The sequence below is a fragment of the Centruroides sculpturatus genome, unplaced genomic scaffold (genome assembly GCF_000671375.1).
Source record: "Centruroides sculpturatus isolate CEXI.00-Female unplaced genomic scaffold, Cexi_2.0 scaffold916, whole genome shotgun sequence".
Taxonomy (NCBI): Eukaryota; Metazoa; Arthropoda; class Arachnida; order Scorpiones; family Buthidae; genus Centruroides; species Centruroides sculpturatus.
The window spans coordinates 22,841-47,730 of record NW_019385142.1 but is presented as its reverse complement, the minus strand read 5'-3'; the positions used below and the strand labels follow the sequence as shown (position 1 = coordinate 47,730).

The window sequence follows — 24,890 nt, the reverse complement described above, 5'->3', positions numbered from 1 at the left end:
AATATGGTTGGTGTGATAGCACGTCCCATCTAAGTTATAACAGTTTCTGACAAGTTACCAAACTTGTGTGAAATTTGACATTATCGTGGTAAAACACTACACCTGTTTTGTTGATCAATTCTGGCTGCCTTTTCTGTTTGATGATATTACTCAATTTGTTTACTCGATGGTGGTACGCTTTTGAATCAATTGTTAAATTGTCCGGTAAAAGCTCCAAAAAAATTTCCTTAATATCTCACCAAAGAGAGCATCTCTCTTTAAGAACATGTGGAACCCATATATCGAGCTTTGAAATGAAACCGATTTGTTTCAAGTAATCATAAACGGTTCAATTTGACAAATTTAATCTCTTAGTGATTTCTCGTGTTGTTATTCGACAGTTTGCTTCAATTAGTATGTTTATTTTGTTTTCATTGGCTTCAACTGGCCATCCAGAACGTGGTGCATCTTCAATATTGAAATTGCCAGAATGAGTTTGCAAACCAGTTTTGGCACTGTCATTGTCAATACATCTTCGCCATACACGTCACACAATTTTTTTCTCGCTTGAACAGCATTCTTACCTTTTCGGTTATAAAGGAGCAAAATATGTCGAAAATTCTGCTTTCGATCTTCCATACTTGATGGGACACAAAAAATAAATAATTGCAAGAAATCAAACAAAATTTTTTACAAATAAGCCTTAAAATGCTAGCTGTCAAAATATACAATGATAATATGTTTAAAATAAAAATGGCAGGAAAAATATGACTAATCTGTCTAGTGGTAAAAAAACTAAATTACTTTCCGAACAACCTAATATATGCATTTTCAAATTTTAATAACAAATATATATAATTACAAAAAATATTGTATTGTTGACAGTAAAAAAATTATACTCAAAATAAAAATAAATTCAATGCAATTTTTGGCATTGCCTTCCTTTTATAATATTGTCAATATCTGCTTTTAAGGTACTGGTATTAATTCTAAGGATGTTATTTAAATGGGAATCAACAGTTCACCTATTTCTTTCAGCAATTTTGATGTTTTTCATGCACAAAAAGAATTGTTCACAACAGTATGTTATGCATGTGGGGTAGTATAGTTTTCTAACATCAATTACATCATTACAACATCAAAGTGTATCCAGTAAAACGAGAATAACTTTTACAACATTCTTTACCAAAATAAATGAAAATGTACCTAAAAAATTTACTGTGCAATGGGCTGCATAAAAATATTAAGTGGACTACGGGTTGGACATCCCTGAGATAGTAGGAGAAGAATAACATATGTTGAGGCAACTAGGTATAGGTAGATATTTGAGGGCAAGAGGAAGACATGAAGAAAGGGAGAGTAAGAACAACTTTTGAAGCAAAAGTGTAAGACAAAGAACATGGAAGGGGAGAAGCATTGGCACACACAAAATTTAATCTGGGGAGCTGAATTGAACAGATTAAAAAAGTTTTTAATGTGAATTCAATAAAATTCCCACCTTACATGACTGCTAATTCATAATTAGTATAGAAATAGAAGACATGACATAATGTAAATAAAAAATAAATTTTAATTAGAAAATGATTTTCTAGTATTTGTTTTCCTTTTTCTTTGGAGGGTGCTAAGGGCTCCTTGGCTCCCCTCTAGGTGCACCACTGGGGACAAGGCAGAGTTGGTAGCTGAGATTAGAGAGCAATAGCAGAACAGGTATGAATATAATTCATAATTACAGTAGAAAAGATGAAATAATTAATGTAAGGAATAGAATAGAGGCAACTAAGATATAGATGTAGAAAGAATACTGATTACATAAAACCCAGCCTTGAAATCCATTTACACATCTATCAACAAAACACAAAATCAACATTGCATACAGGAGAACCCCAACTGTATTTGACACGTTGCATAATGGAAAGGACCCATCTCACCTGAGTAAATTACCAGGCATATACCAAATCCCAGTGAGAGATGAGAGATTCAGTAGGGATTTGATCTACATAGGATCAACAAAACACTCGATGGGGACCAGAATTAAGGAACACAAAGCAGGTATACAGTACAACAGAGCCACCACGTCACTCGTGATTTATGCGTCAGAACTGGGCATCAATGTAGACTTCGCAGGGGCATCGTTAATAGTCAAAACAACACGCATGGAACACCTCAAATGGCTAGAAGCGATAGAAATATGTAAGGCGCACACTACATCTACGTGCATTAACTGCCAAGAAGAAATGGCAAGCCTTATTACATAATAAACCGATAGCTTGGCAAGCCTTATTACATAATGATTACTAAGGATTTAGTTGGTGTAGGAGGATGCATGAGGACATGTTATGGTCATAATAAAAATAGTGCATCATATATGTATGAGAAGAGTAAATGCAATTCTACATGATGGTGACACAACAGATACAACGCATGCACAGTGGACATCACACAATCAAAACATTGTTCGAACTTTGTTCTTTTTAAAATTGCATAACGGTGTTTTAGAATAAGGAATCCAGCCATTTTACCTGAGGAAGGACACAGAAGGTGTTCAGAAAATGTTTGTTTTTTCAAAGTTGTTTATTTTTTGTATTTCTTCACACCGGTTAGAGGCTGGAGTAAGTAGGTTTTATTTATTTATTATAATGTAAGGAATATATTTAATTATCCAAAGATATGTGACTTTTATATAAGAAGTAAAAAGCAATTAAGTAAAAAGGTTTACAATTTCCTGAGGGGTTGCTGGAATTTATGAATTTGTAATGAGTTTTTCTTCTTAGAATGTTTGTGTTTTTTGGTTAAAATGGTTGATTGTTCCAAGGATGTTCCATTTTGGTTTTTGTGATTTGAAACTAGAACCAGTGCTAACTGAATATTATAAAGGTTGTATTTAAAGAATATTGAATACTGAGAATGGAATGAAAATCTGAGAGTACTTGATCCTGAACATGTACAAAGTAATGATGTGAAAGTTCTCCAAATAAAATAGTTCTAATGTTAATTTTTCTATTAACTTTGAGATTCTTTATCTCAATTCTCACTTCTCTCTTTGCATGATATTTTGCTCTCAATTGATTTTGTATAAATTTGGAAAACATATGGAAAAATATGCAGCTATGCACATTATACCATAACTATTATATGACAGAAAATGAAACAGAAGGCTATAGCCTATTATGTCACTTTTGTAACCTGTTATACAATACAAAACAGATATATACAGTAATACCTCGATTTACGTTACCCCGACTTACGCGAACCCGGAGTTATGGGATTTTCAAATCTCGTTGATTCGTCTTTTGTTTGAGCGCCATGCAACTCTTGATTACTCACTTCCCTCACACTATTGTTCGGCCATCAGTACAGACAAAAAAGAGGAGTTACTGTGGGAAGTCCCATGTCAGGACTTTTGTGTGAGCTTGTATTGAGAAAAGTGGAAAAAGTGCTCTTTCTGTTTTCTTAAATAACATTGTGTATTTTAAAAGATACATTGACGATGTCTTGGTAATTTGGAAGAATGACCAAAAAATTGATAAGTTTATTAACATGATCAACAACAACGATGATGGTCTCATGCTGAAGACTGAACAGAAATGTGCCTCACAAATACATTTTTTAGATGTTGGCATTGAATTTAAAGAAAAACATTTAGCCACTAATGTGTTCATAAAACCGACGCATAGCCCTCTGTACATTCCGTCCCACTCTAATGATCCTTACCAATACAAAATGGCTGCCTTCCATGCCCTTGTCCAAAGGGCCTTTCTCTATTGCAGTAGTGTGGTGGATAGGCAAAAAGAAATTAATAGAATATTACATATTGCCAGATCTGTAGGGTACAGAGAAGATATGATAACAACATTGATTAGAAATTACAAAATAAACAAAACTAAGGCTCAAAATGGCGATTTCAGCAAAATCACAAAGTTCACTTATGATAGAAAGAGAAAAGCCATCACGAAGGAAATCTCAGCCCGCAAAAAATCCAAGTTAATTTTCAAGAGAGCTCCTAACCTGTACAAATTATTAAGGAACGATAAAGACAGCATAGATAAAGAAAAAAGAGCAGGAGTATACAGGATTCCATATGAAAATCGTGAACTACACATTAATAAAAATTATATTGGTGTCACTAATAGAAGTTTAGGAGTCAGATTAAAAGAACACAAATACAATATCAGCAAGGGATCTAATGCCACAATACTATCGCAGTTGGCGCAAGTTGAGGGCTCAATCGTCAAATAGAACGAAGCAAGTATTATTAAACCAGTACATTCACCGACACTGGCGATTTGTGCTGAAAAAATTGAAATATATAAGAGCAGATTGCATGATGCATGCATTAATTCTAGAGATTCTGAAGGGTTGCCTTCGGCCTGGAAATATTTAATCAAACAATTAGACAGCTCTTAATTTAATGCCTTGNCCAACAGATTTGGCTGAAAATGTTTGCTTTTCATTAAATTTTTCTCAGCAAATTAAGGTGTTGTGTTTTTGATTTACATATAAATGCTGAGTGAGTGTACCTCAATCAATTGATAACACTGAAATCGTGAATCTTTGGTCTTCTCGAACTTTGTTTTCCACATCACAAACCAAATCTTCAGAAATCAGTGAAGGTCGGCCAGGACGTGGCTCATCATGCACCGCCCATCCTTGAACATTCTCACCCACTTTTAAACATTACTGTCACTCATAGCATTATCACCATAAACTTCACAAATCTGATAATGAATTTCTGCTGCTGCCAAGTTTCTTGCACTCAAGAATCGAATAACAGATTGTATCTCACAGTCAGCAGGTGATTCAATTTTCTTAAACATTATAAACTTTTACAGCTCTGCACACAGACAAACGATACAACCACAAATAATGTATGCTCCGAGCAATGCACATACGCACTGCTGCGATCACGCATCATTCTCACTCTCATTCATAAACAGACCTTATTTAAAAAATAGCCCTCATACTTGGTGTGATGCAGTCAAAAACAACCTCAACAGTTATTCTATTAATAATCTTTCACGTTTATTTGGCACAATTATTATCTATTATAATGTACTGTACTTTAAGGATTTTCAGGAGAGTAGAAAAAGAAAAAGAAAAATAGGAGCAGTATATCATCAAATAATCTCAGAACTGGGTCTTAAAAAATCCACACCAACAACGGACTAAAACTTAAAAAGCTACAAGATAAGACAGTTAGTTTTAGACATTTTAAATTTTGTATAAGAATTCCACATTTATTTAAATAAATAATCTAAAAAAATCCCATAAAATAACATGTTTGTATAACAAAAGCTATTGTGTAAATCTAAAATATTATTATAACTTAATTCAAAATATTCTTAATTACATCTCTACAAACTTCAAAATTACCTTCTCTAGCCAACGACCACGAATGAATGGGTCTCCGTGTGGTGGAAGCTAGTCTTGAATCTTCCGACGGCATATTCTTCATTCCATATTTGCTCTGTTCTAGCTTTTTCTTTGGAAGAATATATTCAGGTAATCTTTTCAAAAACCAAGCTCCAGATTTTTTCCACATCTTTATCATAAATTTTAGAAAATATATTTTATAGAAATTATTATTATTGAAAATAAATATTTTTAAGATTTATTTACCTCTCTTGTTTCAGCACAGATTTTACACAGCCACAATGGTTCATTTTCAGCATTTACTGTATCAACTCCACATTTACTACACACAGCCTGTTTATAGACAATTTTGCAAAATGTAAAATTATAAAATTTATGAGTTTGATTATTATCAACATAAAGTTCCATCTTGTTAACTTAATCTATTCAATTCATGAATATTTTTCACTTTTTAATTGAACATATATTAAATTATATTCTATTTATTAACAATCTCCAATTTTAAAGGTAGTACTTTAATAAATTTTATTTTACTACAATATCATCAACTTTGTGGATAATCATTTAACATTATTTAAAAAAACAAACACCAAAAAATCCACAGCAACAACATTTTAACAGACAAACATTTCCATCCATTTTAAATGATCATCATCACATTTTAAATTAGTAAATTCAAATGGAAATCATAATTAGAACAAAATTTATACATAAAAAGAACATTGATAGTATTGGATGCAACAACATGCATAACAGATGATATATATGTATTAGTTCAAATAAAATATTATCTGTACTGTGAAGGGAATGAAGGAACCTTCATTAAGGATCTTTGTAAAAAAACTTCTAAGTGGAGTAATACTGTCTCTATGTCCCTGTAATTAATGATCATTGATCTACTGGCTGCCTTGTTATTTAATTCCAGTTATTTAATCTATATATATAATCTAGACAAGTTGATAATGATAATAATAATAATATTAATCAGCGCAGAGCCCAAATGGTTAAGAGTTGAAAGTTGAAATTTGGTACACAGTTAGGATGTGTCATGAGAACGCACACTAAAAAGGAGTTTTTCGAAATTCCTCCCCATGGGGGAGAGGGACAGGATTAAGGCTTAACACTTCCATCAACAATGGAAGTGTTAAGTAATAATGGAAGAGTTAAGAAACAACAGAATTGTTAAGAGAAAGCAGCATGCAAGACGCAGATGCAGTTTTTTTCATTTTTGCAGGAAATTGAACATATTTTTAGACCCATCTAAAAATTCTCTAATTAGTCTGGAAACAGGGGGACTTAATTCTTGCATTTTTTGAAAACGGGTAAGGTTGATGTAATAATCTTAATCTTCACTATTGTTACTTTTGCCCGAGCAATGCCGGGCCTACCTGCTAGTTAAATATAAAGCAGAACTGCACTATAATATACTCATTACATAATAATAAAAATACTTTTCTCATTTTTTATAGAAAATTTTAATAAAACAAAGTAATGTTTTCAGCTATTTTGAATAGCCTTCGTCGGGTTTAATGTATACAGTAATACTGCAAGTTACATAAGTAATGTGGATCGTAGACCTTTATATAATTCGAATTTTACATAAGTTGAATTTGTAAATCGCTTAAGTGTAACTATGTAATTAATAAGTAAGACTGTATTTATTATTATATGTGTACTGTATATATATTATTCACCTTTTGCCTTCAGTATTGTATTCACTGTCAAAATCAGTCAATTCATTTCCCCAGCCATTGTTGTTTTCTTCTTCATGTCTACATACATATGAATTACTTTTAATTTTTCTTCTACAGTAATTGCAGACCTTCGATTTTTTGGTTTATTACCAACGAATTTGGTTTGTCATTTTGATTGCATTTTAACAATACTGTACTATAAACAAACAACAAACACTACATAAATGTAGCAGTGATAAACAGGCTATGCATTAAATAAATTACTCCATGCAAACTACTGTAGACTAATGGCATGAAACAATACATATAGAAAAACAAGCAACAAAGTTATGCTTGGTTTTTCAATGCACTCAATCTTCACTGAGTACTATAGAAGAATCTTGTTTACAAGAAAGAGTGCCCAGTATGCTTGTGTATGTGCTTACAATTAGACCAAAAAGTAAAGGATTAGCAGAGCAATAAAGTAATAAATCAATACAATGTGGAAGAAAGAAAGCAAGAGAGAGAAAGAATGATTGAATGAATGTTTGAAATAGAATAATTTAAGTGTGCAATGCCATAACATTGTAAATGCCATTTTTCTCTAAATACGTTTTATTGAAAAATTGGACTCTAAATGCAATGTTTTCTGCCGCAAAAGAATACTGTGGAGATATTGACACTGTAACTGGCTGTATTTTGAAGATGAATTTATGTGAAGATATAACATTTAAAGTGCCTGCGTGCAAGTCACACGACTTTTGGCACTTAAAACATTACGGCTTATATTTACATCATTTTGATATTCCATAGAATTTGTAACCTAGTGAGAAATGAATTCATTCATTACAAAAAGCATTTTTTTACCTCTCCTGAAAAGTTTCTTTTTTGGCATTTACAACATTATGGCATTGCACACTTCAATTCTTAGTAAAATTGCATGTTACTCTATTCAGATTATTTTCCAATTTTTCAGATTTACATTTTATTTAACTGCGAATTTACATAAGTCATGTGTTACGTAACTCAAGGTATTACTGTACTTTTGAACATCAATTAGAATATAAGATTTAAAATTTTGAGCTTTGCTCACATTCTTATGATGTCATAGTATTACAAAAATTGAAATTCCTAAACTTATACAATTTAAATAAAATAAATATAGAAATAAACATTGAATGAAATTACACTTATATGTTAAATTTAACAAAGAATTGAAGTGTGCAATGCCATAATGTTGTAAATGCCAAAAAAGAAACTTTTCAGGAGAGGTAAAAAAACACTTTTTGTAATGAATGAATTTGTTTCTCACTAGGCTACAAATTCTATGGAATCAAAACACTTACTAAAACACCTTTTCTTGCAGCCGACGCTTTATTATAACAACTTTCAAACGTTTTCGATCTTATTAAAAGACCTTTCTCAAGAAAATAAAATTAACTAAGTAACAAAATAAACGACACAATCGTAAATCGAACGCTTAGTACGAATAACTGTTTTTTAAATCTTTCGAACTCGCTTATAATCCGTTGTANTATTATAATAATGTAAGGACGGATAATCAGTGGCTAAGTGGCTATCAGTCTTACCAGTTTTCTTATATAGGCTCTACATATCAGTCTGTAGTTATTTATAAGTAATTTAATTATTAGTGTTAGTAAAGTAGTGAGTAAGTAATTAGTAGTAGTTTAGTAGTTAGTTATTACTATCACAACCATGAATCATATACATTTATATCATCATATATCTAAGATACTAATACTCATTAATTTAATTAACTATTTAACTAACTAGGTAGTCTCAGTTTTCACTAATTTTAACAATAAAATTGCCTAGCCTAGCCCACTAACCACTTCTAGAATAAAAGTTAAAAACTCTTACTTAATAGAATTAGAGAAGTTATAAAATATTAGTCTTGTCTTGAATAAAGTATTTTAAAGGATTAAATAAAATTAAATCAATCATTTCTGTTAATTTTTTGACTTTTCTAAAAGTAGAATCTCAAGAAACAAATAGTATTGATGGTGTTGTCTCCCAAACTACTTCTTAATGAATTGCATATATATCCAGCTGAAGAGAAGGCCCTTTCTGCCTCTATGCTAGTTGGTTTCAGGATCATCAAATAATCATAAATAAAAGATAAGTTTTCACCTCTGACTCCCTTACTTTCATAAACAGCCGTTTCCTTTTTAAATACGAGTAACTTATCATAATCCTTCTCAGTACTAGTTTCTTTCCGTTTCATGAAGTTTTCTTTCTCACGCTTTAGTTGAATCTCCAATTCTTGTTCCAATATGAAATTCAGAGAATGTGGGTTATCTGGATCATCGTTTTCCACTTCCATAATATTCTCTGCCATTGCTGCTGGTTCCACTACATATGTATTTACTCGATTCAGCATATTTTTTCATCTCCTGGCGCATTACATTTTTTTTCGGTATTGTGAAAAAATAATCGGGCTTTCTAAATTTTTGGTCATACTTCTTCGGGTTCTGTACGTAAATCAGCATCCCTGTGACCTGGATAAGACGCCGTTCTCTAATTCTTTTGCGAAGTGCCTCAGAAAGCTCAACACTCAAGATTGTGTCCTGGCTTTTTAGTTTGTCTAAGACAAATTTCAGGGTTGTGTCAGCAGTTATCAAACTCGACTCTTCTTTTATTTAGCGCGAAGACACTTTATTTAGCGAGAGCGGAAAGTCAACTGGCAACACCACGCTGCCTGTTCAGTGCGGCACGTGCTACAACCCCTCTCTACACCGCACTGCCTGTTTTTTTACCTCTGCTGATCAATTAGATCAGCAGAGGTAAAAAAACAGGCAGTGCGGTGTAGAGAGGGGGTGTAGCACGTGCCGCACTGAACGGCAACATCGCTGTCGCTGCTGAACGATAGCGCATGTAGAAACGTGGCAACATCGACGACGTAGACTTTAGCGTCATTATTTAGAAAGTTAATTGAGTATTTGCGGATCCACTGCGCTGGATCCAGCACCTGATGCTGAATCCAGCAGGCCGAAGAATGCGCTGGATCCAGTTGGATCGCTGGATGAGGGATCCAGCAATTGCAATCCCTAGTAGTGACATCATTCATTTGCTAAAATAAACTTCTATAGTTATTCATTAAATTTTTCTGTAAAACACAACAAAACAAATTTGCAAGAAAGTATGTAAGTAAAAAAAGAGATAAATTTTCCAAAAAAGTCAATAGAAAAAAAGAAAATTAAATAACACTGCAAATCCAAACACAAATGTGTGCACAAAGGACTCGCGCAAATACAACTGTCCACAAACAAACAAAGTTTCTCTTTAATTTATAGGATTAAAATAAAAGACATTACTTTACAACAATCGTGGCACGGTACTGGTGTGGCTCCAAGTAAGCCAAATTTATCGGCACACAAAATGCATTGAGATACTCCATTTCCAATAGCATTTTTCTTCATGTTCTCTAGTCGCTCTACTAATCTCCTGAAATGAAAAATAATTTAGATAGATTACAAAATATAACTTTAATTATATAATACAAAACTACAAAAACTGTAAATCCAGTTACTGATTTATAATTTATTATTATAGTATTCCCACAAACTTGACTTAACATGGACAGAGAGGATGATAAATTACTGAAAACATGATAGGCATTGCAATGATACTAGTCTAAACAGGGCAATTTTTGTAAAAGTATTATATTCTTTGTTAACATGTGAAATTTATGCTATTATGAAGTGTTGCTAGTGAAGAATAATAACTGATTTGATCCTAGTGTTGTAATTAATAATCTAATTTTTATTTCTGTAACATGTATTTTTTTTCTTTTGAACAACACAAGTTTAACAGGATATTGAGCTATTGAAAGTTGAGTTTCTGTCTCTACTGTATTTATATAAACATAAATGAAAAAAAAAATACAGTAGAGACAGTAACTCAATATGTTATTTTTCTTTTTTGTAATCAATGCTTGATTTGTATAGTTTTGTGGTTAATTTATTTTGGTTTTATTTTCTGTATTTACTTTTTTCTTATTTTGTATTAGTTATTTATGCAATTGGTGTTATATTTTCTACATTTACCTTTGCTTATTTTAATATTGATTAATTGCTTGTTTATTAATTAATTATTTATTAGTTATTTATGCATTTAGCATTTTATTTTTCTGTATTTACTTTTGATTATTTTTGTATTAATTAATTAGTTGTTCAGCTCTTACACATGCAACTTTAACACATGCAACTTTAAGATCAGATGAATACTTTTGAATTAGGTATTCAATTTACTTTGTATTTCATCTTTAGAACCTAAAGATGACTATTGGAAAAAGTTTAAAATGTTTGTTCTCTCAAATAAATTGGGTTTATTCTGAATTTGGTTTACATATCAAACCAACTTATGCTCCTTTGTACATCCCATCACGGTTTAACCCTTTTAATACCTTAATTTTCCAGTACAAAACAAAACCAACTAATGTTTTCGATCTAAGACTAAGATCTTTATCCTCTCTTAGATCAAAAACGTTAGTAACTTTTGTTTATACTGGAGAATTAAGATATTGAAGAGGTTATTTTACAGTTTATACGTATCAACTTTTCATTAGTAGAGAAAGACATTAATATGAGAAATGTTTTCTTTCTGTAATTGAAGATTTTCATTGAATTAATTACAAAACTGTACTTATTCATATTTTCCAGTAAAATAAATAACAAAAACATAATTTTTCATACCCAATTCTTTCTTTCTCTACTTGTTCAATACATTCTGCTCGTTTCAATACTTTAATTACCGTTTCAATTTCAACATCGCTGATTTGTTGGGGTTTAACATATGAGTTTAAAATACTCGTCTTCACAGACCATCCTGTATTCAATCTGTTCAAAAATTAAATATAAATTAACAAAATTAAAAGTTCAAATTACAAGTATGTTATTAATAACATTGAATAAATCACAAATTACACCAACAAAGAACATCATCCAAAACTCTCCAATTTCAACTCTTCTTACTTATATTGTTTCCTAGTCCTTTATGTCCTATATATATTTTTTCTACTGAACAAAATAAACTATAAACAAAATAAAACAGCATTTGATTTACTATGCACATACACTATGGTTTCTCTGACTTTAAATTAACGGTTATATATTTTTTATAATCACTGAATTATTAAAATTAAAAATGTTTTATTAAATAAAAGTAATTTATATGTTGCTAATCCATAATTGTAAAACTACATGACTCATTTTTTTCACATTTTTGGTGCTTTACAAAGACCAACCTATGACAGTTTAGTTGGTGGATGCTACACACCAAAATACCATATACAGATTCCAACAATTCTATCCATTTGCCACTTAAAACCATGAATGCCGCCCTAAGTGCATTCATGGTTTTAAGATTTAAAAAGTAAAGAAGATTCAATGTTATTTTTATGTACGTTTAAGCTATATTTAATTATAATTATATTAACAGATTTTCAGACATAAAATCTTTAGAATTATCACTTTTAAATGTTAATTTTAAATATTATGAAAAACAATTTTCATAATATAAGTATAGAAATTTGCAATAAGATACATATGCAATTAATTTTAATTAATTCAAAGTATGTTCAAATATGAAAATAATCACACAATATGTATTTAATTTTAGAAAATACAAGGGAAGCGATGTTTCCACAGCTTCAAGGATGGCACACCACTGGTACTATTTTATATTAGTTTAACACAAATATTCAAATTTTTTAGTAGTGAAAAGATTGTGGATGAGGATGACGATATTACATTTACAGAGTAGAATAAAAAATAAACTCAAATAAATGTTATATGAAAAATTATATATATATATACACTACTTTAACAATAAAATATAATATAAAAGTAATGATAGAATAAATATAAATAAAATAATCAAAACATAATAAGTAAATACATTTTATTAGATATATTTAACAGAAAAGTAATTACATTCACAAATGATTAGACAGACAACTATTTAAGTGATATTTTTCAACAAAACAAAATAAACAAAACTTGTTGACATCATGCACATTCAACAAATCAAAGATTTTGGCAATTATTCTCAACACAATTTAAACTGTTAGTGTTTAAAAAAGAAAAGCACTTTTGTTTTACATTTAAAAATTCACATTTTTTGTGCATGAGTCCACAAGCAAACCATGCATATTTAATAAAATTATTAAATATTGAAGCAGATAACTGATGATGAAAAATTGAATGTAATTTTATTATGCCATTTCTAGTTGTCCAAAACAATTTCATCCAAGAATCATTAGAAAATAATTGTATAGCATTTAAAATTCTTTAGCTAAAAGTTTTACTTGTCTATGAAATCCAACATTTAAAGGTTGGCATGTAGATGTATACTTTGGTGGAATAATTAGTACTTCTTATAAATTTTAATTTATAGATGTTTGAAATACCATATTATAAATATCGGCCCAGAACGGGACTCGAACCCACAACTCAGTAAGCAGGAGTTGTGGGTTCGAATCTTTGGGTGAATTCTCTTCTTCCAGCCCCTTCTAAATTAATTATTAAAACATCAATTTAATTACAGTTACTAAATTTAGCAAGACATGGTGCCTAAAATCTGTCTCTAGTGCCAAATTACTTAGTATTTAATTAATAATAGTAGTAGTAACAAAGTCCAATATAATTGCAATCATTCAGCTTTAATATACAGTAAAAACTGCTTAGGCGACTTCCTGCTGTTGAAATGGGCAAAAATTTCTGGAATAGTTTATACATAGAGCCTTCGTATAAGTTACCTGTATTAAACATTACAATCTTNAGAGGCGCCCCTATCGTGTGTCATATTTCAAACATTCAAATTAACAATTTTAATTCTTATTTAAATTAACAATATGAATTATTATTATTCATTTGGCAATAAATTATTATTTGGTCAATATACCAATATAAATAATTCAGTATATTTGTAATATGAATTTATTATTTCAGGGGCTTATATCTCACGAAGGGTCGCGAGTAGGGGTATGGTTCCTTTGCCTTTATTGTTCGCACAAAGGGCTACAGTTTGGGGGGGTCGCCACCTCTTCACCTAATCTTACCATTGGGACTTTAACAGAGCTGTACAGCATATTGATAGGAAAAAAAAAGTCAAAGGAACCGTGCTTCATGGAAATTTGTAAACAACGCCCACTAGGGGGCGTCCTGGGCTACTAGTATATTATATATTGGGTTTAGCGATGTTTGTAGACAATGATGTGTCGAAATAATTTGACTAACTGCACTTTCACAACACATCTTTTAATCATTCAACAGTCATCATCTACTTGGTTAATTGTCACTGTTGATAATATCAAAATTCTCTACAGGCATGTCTACCATGTTGTTTGGTCTCTCTATCCCAAAAATCTTATGTTTAATGGGGTTGAAAATTTTATTGGTGTCCTGAGACTCTATTATGATTTTGTCAATCACTTCCACAGGTCTAGACTGATTCAATGTCACATTATTTGTGATCACCTCACTGTGAACCCTTGAGAGAAAATCCACAACCACGTTCTCTTTTCCTTTTATATGAGCCAAAGTTAGATCATATTCGCTCAACTCCATTGCCCATCTCATTAGGCGACAGTTGTAATTCTGCATATGTTTCAGAGAGGCTTATGATTGGAATAAACAATCACCAGGCGTCCGAGGACAAGATATCTAAAATGACATAATGCTAGGACGATGGCCTTACATTCTTTTTCCATGGTTGAATACATTCTCTCGTTTCCTTGTAGCTTCTTACTATAAAATCCTATTGGACTGACAAGTTCATTCTCCCCCACTCTCTGGTTCAACACTGCACCTATGCATCACTCGCTGGCGTCGGTACTTAAAAGGAATTCACTCTCAAAATCAGAGTGTCCCAATTTTTGGGTGTTGACTAACATTTCTTTAATCCTCTTAAAACTCTTCTCACATTCATAATTCCAATTGAACTTTGCCCCCTTTTTACTTAAGTCAGTTAAGGGCTGTACTATATGGGCAAGATTTTAAGTAAATGGTCAGTAGTAATTGACCATTCCAAGGAATGTTGTAACATCTTTTGTGTGAGATGGTGCCAGTACGTCTGTTATTGCTTTGACATTCTCAGGGTCAGTTTTGATCCCCTTTCCATTTATGATGTGACCTAGATATCTTATCTCGGGGACACAAAATTTACACTTCTCTTGATTCAATTTTAGTTCTGACTTATTTATGGTGTCCATCACTTTATGGATGAATGATATATGTTCATCTAAATCACTGGAGAATAGGACAACATTGTCTTGAAAGACAAAGCATGAATGTCCTATGAAATGAGCCAAGTTGCAATTCATTACAGTCTGGAAGTAACGACCACTGTTTTTTCCTCCTGGGGCATGTGACATAGTTGATATTTCCCCAGGGCATGGAAAAAGCAAAGACCTCCCTTTTCTTCTTCTCAATGGGGATTTGAAAGTACCCCATGCTCAAATCAAGGATTGAGAACACCCTACTTCCTCTAAATTGTATCAGAATATCATCAACCCTAATCATAGGGAAGTCCAGACTAATAGTTATGTCATTTATCTGTCATAGGTCCAACATAAATCTAATGTCTCCGTTGTCTTTGTTTACAATGTGTATGAGCAAGTTCCAAGGAGAATTACTCTCTTCTATGATTCCAGACTCCAGGTAGGAATTTATTTTCTCTTCTAACTTGGGAAGCATAATGTGAGGTATCCTATATTGTCGAGTGTTTATCAGTGTAAACTCGGAAAGCTCGATATTATGGCAAAATTTCAAGGTTCCTGTTAGGTTTTCAAGCTTTGAGGCGAAGCAAGAAGAGAAGGTATGTATCAAGTTAAACATTTTACTTTGGTGGGGAGGAGGGATATGATCCACCTTTATTCCCTTAGGAATTGTACATGTGGCATGATTTATCACTGTGAACATACACTCTGTACTTTCGTCTTCCTGTGCCCATGTGCTAATTTTATATAACAATTTGTATATCACCTCAGACTTTCACAGGAGAAGTTGATTCCAACAATGGCATTATACATAATTGTGAACCGCCGGGAGGGTGTAGGTCTCCCGATTCGGCAACAGGTTGCTAAACCTTCTCACTGCAAAATGGATTAAAATTTATCCCTTTTCCCGCTGTAACGGGATTTAATGTTTCGGGTCGCGTGGCAGAGGGAGGAGTGCCGTCGGTAAGATGACAGGCGATATACGAGTAATAGAGGACACCAATTTAACAAGATAACAACGATTTATTAGCTACACAGATATTACAATAACTAATTTCAAGGGAAAAATCTGAGTCCCTAAAACGCGAAGGGCCGAGAGAGAGTTCACAAAAATTTGTTCCATCCCTCTTTCTGAAGATAATCCTTTGAGGAAAAAATTTATGTTGCTCGTTGAGGAAAATACGATTAAATGTAATATATGAAAGATCACATAGGATTCATAGGACACTGTATTCGTAGGATATAAGATTCTTAGGACAATATTTGTAGGATATAATATTTGTAGGACACAGTATTAAAGTGACGGCAGATGAACGACTCCCCCAAGAGGGGGAAGCAAGTGGCTTTTATAGTTTCGTCGTGGGAGAATGGTCATGTGACCAATTGTTGCGAGGTAAAAGGTACTCGGATGGGTCAAAGTTGTCCTTCAGCCCATGCTAACTATCAACTTAGGAGTTGGAATGTGGGATTGTTTTTGAAATGGACGGATGTTTACTTTGAATGAAAGGGGAGATTGGAAGTTTTCCCTTTTTTTTAAGTTAGGTTTTAGTTTAGGGTTTAAACGGAAAATTTAATTGGGATTTTAGAAAAATGCGGGATATTAATCAGGAAATTCGGTAAAAATTCCGGATTTCACATAATCAATGAACATATTTGCTTTGATGCTCCCAAACTTCTGTTATATGACCTTGCCACCACATCAGAACTTCATACAAATTACGGGTTCACAAGTTACAGTTGGTCCACTTATCCCCTTCACCGATAGTGTTTCATTGACTATCTCGCAATTATCTACATCTAGTAGCATCCTTATTGTGTTGAGATTCATTAACAACCTTTCCGGCCTGTATCAATGAGAAATCTGACCACCTTTGTACCAATTGCTTCTCCACATGCCAGTAAACTATTCATGTTTCATCTTATGTTCAGGGCCAGCTTACAAACATGTCTGAGCTTATGATCCTGGCCACTATTGCAAGCCCTTGTTAGTTTAACTGTTGTTTTGTTTTTGTTGGGCAGTTACGTGCAATATGTCCCAGGTGACTAAAAGCGTAACACATATATTTTGTAGCTGTCATTCGACTCATGTTTTCCAAAAGTTCTGCCACCTGTCTTACAAGCTTCTCTACAGTTTCTCTCAAATTGCCTTCCTTGTGTTCACCTGCTGCTTTATTGTTGGTGACATCCTCCTCAGTTTTTGCGATGATTTCTGCCATATTAACATAACATGTGCTCTCTTTACAAAAAACACCTTTGCTCAACCTCATTAGCCTTCTCTGCCAGTTCAGCTGCTTCATCAAACAATATGGGTTGATAGTTCAGTACTTTACAATGTAAACAAATATCTATCCCTCCTAATAAACTGATCCAGAAGTAGTCGTTTATTAGGTTCACGTGGATTAGCCTCAATCACTTGGTCAACCGCTTTGCATGGGCGAATGCAGAACTTCCATAGATCTTCCTCTTTCCGTTGCCTAATACCTGTATATTGTCTTAAAGCCTCTCTGCCATCCTTCACGCATTATCAAAATTTTCTAGTGATTCTTTCCCTTATTTTATTATAGTCTTCTCCATACATAGCCCGGGCCTTATTAAGAAAAGTTAGGGTTTTCCTTTTAGCCTAGCACTGTCTATTGTAAGGTAATCCAACTTTCTCCATGCAGCTAGCTTAGCAACGCTCTCAAATTCTAAAAAAATTCTCTAATTGAAATCATGTCTGATGGGGTTCCTGTGAATGTGGGGACCATTCCGAGGCACCTGGCAATTAATGGTGGACACATCGCTGACTGTTCTGCTGAACTAATCTGAGTTTCGGGTTCCATTTTCATTGAATGCATTTTCACAACTTGAACTATTATAACTTGGTGTGAAAATGGAGTCTTGAGAGCAAATCCTGTTGCAGATGCCAATTATGTGGGGAAGTACTCGATCTATAGAGTATTTCCCATGCAGGAACAAAACAAACAAACTTTAAAGAAATAAATCACACACTCTATGACTCCAATGCAAGGAATTTAAACTTTATTTTAGTCCTTCCGAGCACTTCTCTGTCCTTTTGCTATAACAAACAATAAAACAAAGAACACAACACACACAAAAAAACAAACAAACTCGTGACTCTCATATACATGTCTTCCCTCCTTTTTCTTTCTTCCAAAAAAAAAAAAAAAGACCTTCTTCCTCCATTAAACATGCACGATATCCTTCTCTCCCTCCTTTAATCTAGCCCAACCAAGGAGCTGGTTATGCAACAGAACATGTGGTCTTCAGACCACAAGATAATACATCTTTTACATAGTTTATAATAATTGCAGTGAATAATTTGCCAGATGAGCTAGCTGTCATAGTAACATTTGGGGCATTAAACAGCAATCTTTGAACTCTAAGTCCAAAGGTTCCATCAGCCTCTTGTAAGCAAATAAATACATTACCTACAACCTGTCCATTAGCATTAATTAAATATTGAACAATGTAAGAATGTGTAACTGTTTTACTTGGAGAATGTGCAAATCCAATAGTATTTTTTTCCCCTTTATATGAAAGTGTTCTTGGTGAAATCGTTTAATACGAAAAACCACACTGATCCGTATTGAATATAAAGTTACGCAAATAAGATGGCAATAAATTTTTTCCTGTTGTTTGAAATTGTGCAGCTTTTATTAAAATATCCTTTTTGTTTTAAAAATTACAAAACTTGTAAGTAAAACAGAAATACCTGTTTTATTTACAAGTTTTGTAATTTATCGAGATACTAATCTGTATTCTTTTTTAAATTTAGCAACCTAGGAATCACTAGCTGTGAACTTAATTGATCTGTTCAGTTCAGGAAATTTCTGTAATGCCCATATTTTTATTTGACTTCCTTTAACAATTTTATAGCTTTCTCTAGCTTCGTCAAATATTTGCATAGATACAAACATTTAAATCCTGCTATAATATTTTGAATATTTACATTTAAGTCTTCTCCCATTTTTGAAAATTGTAGAATTTATTCTAATGTAATATCGTCGTCTTTCTCTGCGACCCTTTCGCTACTAAAAATTTGCATATTTGTTGTAAACTAATATAAAATAGTACAACATTTGATTGCTATTAACCCAAATTAATAGTTTTAGTGAATATTACAAATTTAATATAGAGTTTGAATACTTCTAATGTAATTATTAACTAAATTTTATTAATATTTATTAAAAGACACTTCAACAGTTCCCTCGTCATCGTTTTTACTTCCTTTTATGTGATATTTGGCACGAGGTTCAAGCTGTATTGTATTGCAGTTTATTAATATTTTATAAAGTTTAGAAAATATATTAAGAGACAAGTAAGTTTATAAATTAAATTAAAATAATCAATTCTATGCATTCAAAGCTAGAACTACTTAAAATAAGTAAGACAAAACCTTTCACACTTTGTTTCTAGCAGTTTAATCACAGGTACAAACGTTTTTGTTTGTTTTGAATGGCCTTCTTCAGGTACAATAGATACCTGAACAAATACTGTACAATAGATTGTACAGTATTTGTTAATGATTAATAAGTAGTAATTTTTTTTGAAAGTCATGTAGTTTTACAGTTATGGATTAGCAACATATAAATTACTTTTATTTAATAAAACATTTTTAATTTTAATAATTCAGTGATTATAAAAGATATATAACTGTTAAAGTCAGAGAAACCATAGTGTACACGCATAGTAAATCAAATGCTGTTTTATTTTGTTTATATGTCATATTATAGTTTTTGTTATTTTTGAAAATGCAGTTGGAGAAGAGTGAAAAAGTTTTGCTAAAAAGAAAGCCAAAAATTTGCAGAGCATTGCCAGAACGAAAAGTTATTTCAAATTAAAAAATTATAACATACGAGTCTTACAAAAACTTATACTTTAGCTATCTAAAACGTAACGTACTTAGCCCTCAGAGCTAACTCCCTGTCGGACGGACAAACCCATCTGTCTCTCGACACTCCGAAGTCGACCATCGTCATTCGTTTACGTTAACGGGTCAAAAATTACAAATCTTCATACTGAAAAAATATAAGCGTATAAATATGTTGCTTCCAAAATATATATAAAAATATATTGGGAATAAATTTTTAAATACAGTGGGTGATCGGTTAACAAACAGATCAGTTAACAAACAAATAGGATAACGAACACTTTCGCGAAAGATTTTTATGATCGGACAACGAGCACACGTTCGGATAACGAACACTTCACCGAACAAACACAAGAAGCGACGTAAAATAACGAATACCGATTGGTCTTCCTTTGTCTTCGGGCAACAATTCGAAACTTTTCGGAGCGCGGGAGACGTCGACATCGACGTTCTACCCAGTATATACTAATCGGATAGTATTCCCCCAAACTTTGAAACTCTCCCTTGTAATTCCAGTCTTTTGTATTTCTGACAGAAACAATTCTTTTACGTTTTCTTCCGAAAATGCAGATTTATGCCGATATCTGCTATTAAAGATCTTTTGAAGAAGTAGGAAGATGTCAGAACAACGGTCTTAAAATGGCATCCAAACCAAGTCGAGGTTAATAGGCCTAGGGATCTCTACAATTACAATGCTATTAGTTACTTCTGAAAAATCACGAAGAAGAGAGAAAAGCAATCGACATTAGACAGATTCTTTAACCACCAGAAACAAAAAAAGTATGACTAATAAAAATGCAAGACGTGTATATATGTATTTTTATTATTACATACTGTGTGGTTGCAGCCCTCTGCCTTATACGTGTCGTATAGTTTTTTTTTTTTTTTTTTTTTTTTTGCTTTTTTGGCTACTTTTCAGCCGTGGGGAAAGGGGTTGGCAACCTGGTGAAAAAGGGGAGGTATTTAAGACGGACATTGACCGGTTAGGGGACACTCTCGTGCCGAGTGATTTAGAGGAGTTGGTGAATGTGAAAGTGCTCCTTCTACTGTGAATTAGTTTTTCTTTGTTCCCGAAGCGGATTTGGATTACAAGGAGTGAAACACCTAGAACTATGATATTGTAACGGTGAGAACATTTTATGTGTATACCATTGTATCCAGTGGACCTTAGTGTAATTTGTACGAATATATATATATATAAACTTATGAAAGAACAAAAAACTGTTTCTTGGCATCCTTTCCCACGTGGTAATTCACCTACACTTACAATTAGCAAGACCTCTAAGTCTTACGATTTTCCACAATACGAATAAACGTAGTAAAAAATTACAATATATACTTTTTTTATTTTGGGGGTCTCCAGAACGAATTAATCAAATTCCCATAGAAACTTATGTTAAATCGATAATCGGTTAACGAACAATTCGGATAGCGAACAAAGTCTTGGAACGGATTACGTTCGTTAACCGATCACCCACCGTGCCGTATAAATGCATCACAATTAGTAATCGTATAGTAAAAACCCATCAAAGCGGTGGAAGAGGCTTAAAACTCGGCACTGGGTATGGACGAGGACCGTACGAAACTTAACAAAACGCAAACGGTCGTACCATTAAACAACAAAAGCAAAACTTTCACCCGGTTATTTTGCCTCGTTCGGATGCAATTAAAAACCAAACAGACAAACTGGCGTATTACTCCAAACCAACGCTTTCTGGAGACACGGCGGCTTAAAGAATCGACGCCGATTAGAGTTAACAAAAGAAATAAAAACCGCCGAACGTAACGGGTCAACGGTTTTAATTTCTTTACGGCAAATGGGGCCGGCAAAATTTTACAAAATTAGAAATAACTTATTTTGCTGGGATTTGGACGGAATTTGTTTCTAATTTTATAATAGTAAATTGTAGACATACTTAATTTGAAAAATAAATGTTTTTGGACCTTCCGATTGGCCTTAAGAGGTCAATGGAGAGGGCCATATTATATATTTACTGTATGTATTTTTACGCCACCGAACGTTTGTTTACCGGGCGTAATTTGCACTCGGCAAAATTCCCTAGCGAACGTATAATACGTAAGCCGGAGTCAGGTCTTTACTTTTAAGTACCGGTACGAAGCGGATCGTCGACGTTTACCAACGGAGAAGTACGCGCTGCACTCGCTAATTTACCGCCTTTCTCGTCCGGTCCGACCGACGACCGAGAGGAAACGCATCGCTTGCACCTAGCAACCAGAGACCGTCGTCCGCAGACGCAAAGTGGTCGTCTTAAACGTCGACCGAAACCCGCGGTTGGGAGTTTCGGTTTCCGGACCGGAAGTTCCGTCTCCTGCCGACTCCAATTTAATAAAAGAAAGAAGTAGGCTTACCCGCAGACAGACATCCGTCCACCGTCGGAAACCTCTGCCGGCGGCCCTCTACCGGACGTCGCCCGCATTGACAGAAATTCTCTGGGAAAAAACGAATTATAAATTTAACGTCCGCCGTTTATCGGGCAACGGAAATCCTGCAGGGGTGATACGACGCCGTCAGAAGCCGGCAAAGCGGAACGGTAAAGGTTAATTAATATAGTTTTGAACATTTTTACATCTGATAATAATTAGAATGGCCGGAAGAGGGGTTATTTGCGCTATGTATGGCTGCTTTAACTATAAGATACAAAGTGATGGCGAGTCGTTTTACAGATTGCCTAAAAACAAACAAGTGTAAGTAAATTCATAAGCAATTACATTGTTTTCATTTATATCAACATTCCTCATTTAAAATATTGTTATCATTCAACGTATGTGTTTATATTGATTTTCAGATGCACTCACTGGGTTGTTAAAAGCAGAAGGTCCGACTTAGACAATATTTTAACAAAAGGGCCAGAATATTTAAATAGAAACTACGTCGTGTGTTCTGACCATTTTACGGGAAAAGATGGGCAATTTTCACATAGAAATGAAAAAAATATGATGACAATTGCATAATGCTGTATCCAAATGGGTGTGGGAAAAAATTATCTTCAGAAATGTCAGCAATATTTCAAAACAATTTTAATATATTTTTGTTACAGAGCCCATGTGGAATTAAAACTAAGTTAATTAATTATTTCTTAAAGAATGCAAATATTAAAGGTGTTTGTGACAATTGTATTAAATTATTAGCAGATAAATATTTCAAAGTCCTTATTAAAGCATATGTGACAAAAAATAATGATTCATCTGAAAGTTTTCTGAGAACAAAAAATGCTAAATTAAGGANTCGTAATATCACCGGTTTAAAATCAAAATTCGTAGGTAATATAAGATGGGAGAGCGGAATAAAAGCAGAATAAATACAGTATATCAAATATTTAAAGGATTTTTTAAAACTCCTGTCAACTATACAGAACTATCGTAAAAACGTACCAGTAAATTTCTGTCGGTCAGGTTAAGTTATAAATCTACTGGCGATTCACATAATGGGGCGAGGGTGGCCAAATATCTAGCGGACGGGCGGCTAACAGCCTCAAACCGGTCCTGGATAAATTATTGGAAGCATTTTGCTGCGTAGCTTTCACCGGCTAAACCGGATAGGCTGGTGCTCTGTAAAGCGCGTGCGCGAATGCTTATAATCCGGCTGCTTGGAAGCTGACCCGGTTTCGACAATACGGCGCTTCCATTTCGCCACTGATATTCGAATATGCAACAGCGATCTTATCGTTTTTTTCACACGTAGTGTGGAAATTTGTAATAAGATACATAATGCGGTTATAATGAAATATTAATTTTAATTAATTGAACGTACGTTAAAATATGAAAATAATCGCGCGATACGTCTTTAGTTTTTAGAAAATACGAGGGAAGCGGCGCGCCGCTTCCCTCGTATTTTATTAATTAAGGAATGCAAATATTTTCTTAGCTTTTAGCAAAAATAATAATTACGAAATGTAAATTGCGTGGTAATTTTAGCCACAGAAAAAAATCGACAAATATAAATTTCGATTAATTAAGTATTTAAATTATAAATATTGTGTCACATTCGCAACCAAAATGCCGCCCTTTAGATTTGTCACCCCGGACAAATAAACGACTCGTCCTCCCCTAGAGCGGGTCCTGATCAGTAGCGTGCCGTCCTTGGAAGCGGTGGAAGCGCCGCGTTTAAATACTTAATTAATCGAAATTTATATTTGTCGATTTTTTTCTGTGGCTAAAATTACCACGCAATTTACATTTCGTAATTATTATTTTTGCTAAAAGCTAAGAAAATATTTGCATTCCTTAATTAATAAAATACGAGGGAAGCGGCGCGCCGCTTCCCTCGTATTTTCTAAAAACTAAAGACGTATCGCGCGATTATTTTCATATTTTAACGTACGTTCAATTAATTAAAATTAATATTTCATTATAACCGCATTATGTATCTTATTACAAATTTCCACACTACGTGTGAAAAAAACGATAAGATCGCTGTTGCATATTCGAATATCAGTGGCGAAATGGAAGCGCCGTATTGTCGAAACCGGGTCAGCTTCCAAGCAGCCGGATTATAAGCATTCGCGCACGCGCTTTACAGAGCACCAGCCTATCCGGTTTAGCCGGTGAAAGCTACGCAGCAAAATGCTTCCAATAATTTATCCAGGACCGGTTTGAGGCTGTTAGCCGCCCGTCCGCTAGATATTTGGCCACCCTCGCCCCATTATGTGAATCGCCAGTAGATTTATAACTTAACCTGACCGACAGAAATTTACTGGTACGTTTTTACGATAGTTCTGTATAGTTGACAGGAGTT

At 33.4% G+C, this 24,890-nt stretch overlaps 1 protein-coding gene across 3 annotated transcripts in view; it reads right to left on the bottom strand.

Annotated features, from left to right (window-relative positions):
- LOC111635349 (rab effector Noc2-like) overlaps window positions 1–24,890 on the bottom strand; it is a 75,825-nt gene that overhangs the window by 45,271 nt on the left and 5,664 nt on the right. The window contains exons 1-6 of one of the 3 annotated variants that reach the window (XM_023380288.1): window positions 22,505–22,593; window positions 20,167–20,282; window positions 11,738–11,881; window positions 10,358–10,487; window positions 5,596–5,682; window positions 5,350–5,518 (exon numbers count right to left, since the gene is read on the bottom strand). In XM_023380288.1, the coding sequence (XP_023236056.1) occupies window positions 5,350–5,518; window positions 5,596–5,682; window positions 10,358–10,487; window positions 11,738–11,881; window positions 20,167–20,243 (607 nt within the window). In that variant the 5' untranslated portion in view covers window positions 20,244–20,282; window positions 22,505–22,593. Of the gene's footprint in view, window positions 1–5,349; window positions 5,519–5,595; window positions 5,683–10,357; window positions 10,488–11,737; window positions 11,882–20,166; window positions 20,283–21,661; window positions 22,167–22,504; window positions 22,594–24,890 lie in introns of those variants that run through there. The other 2 variants (XM_023380290.1, XM_023380289.1) reach the window with 2 other exon arrangements.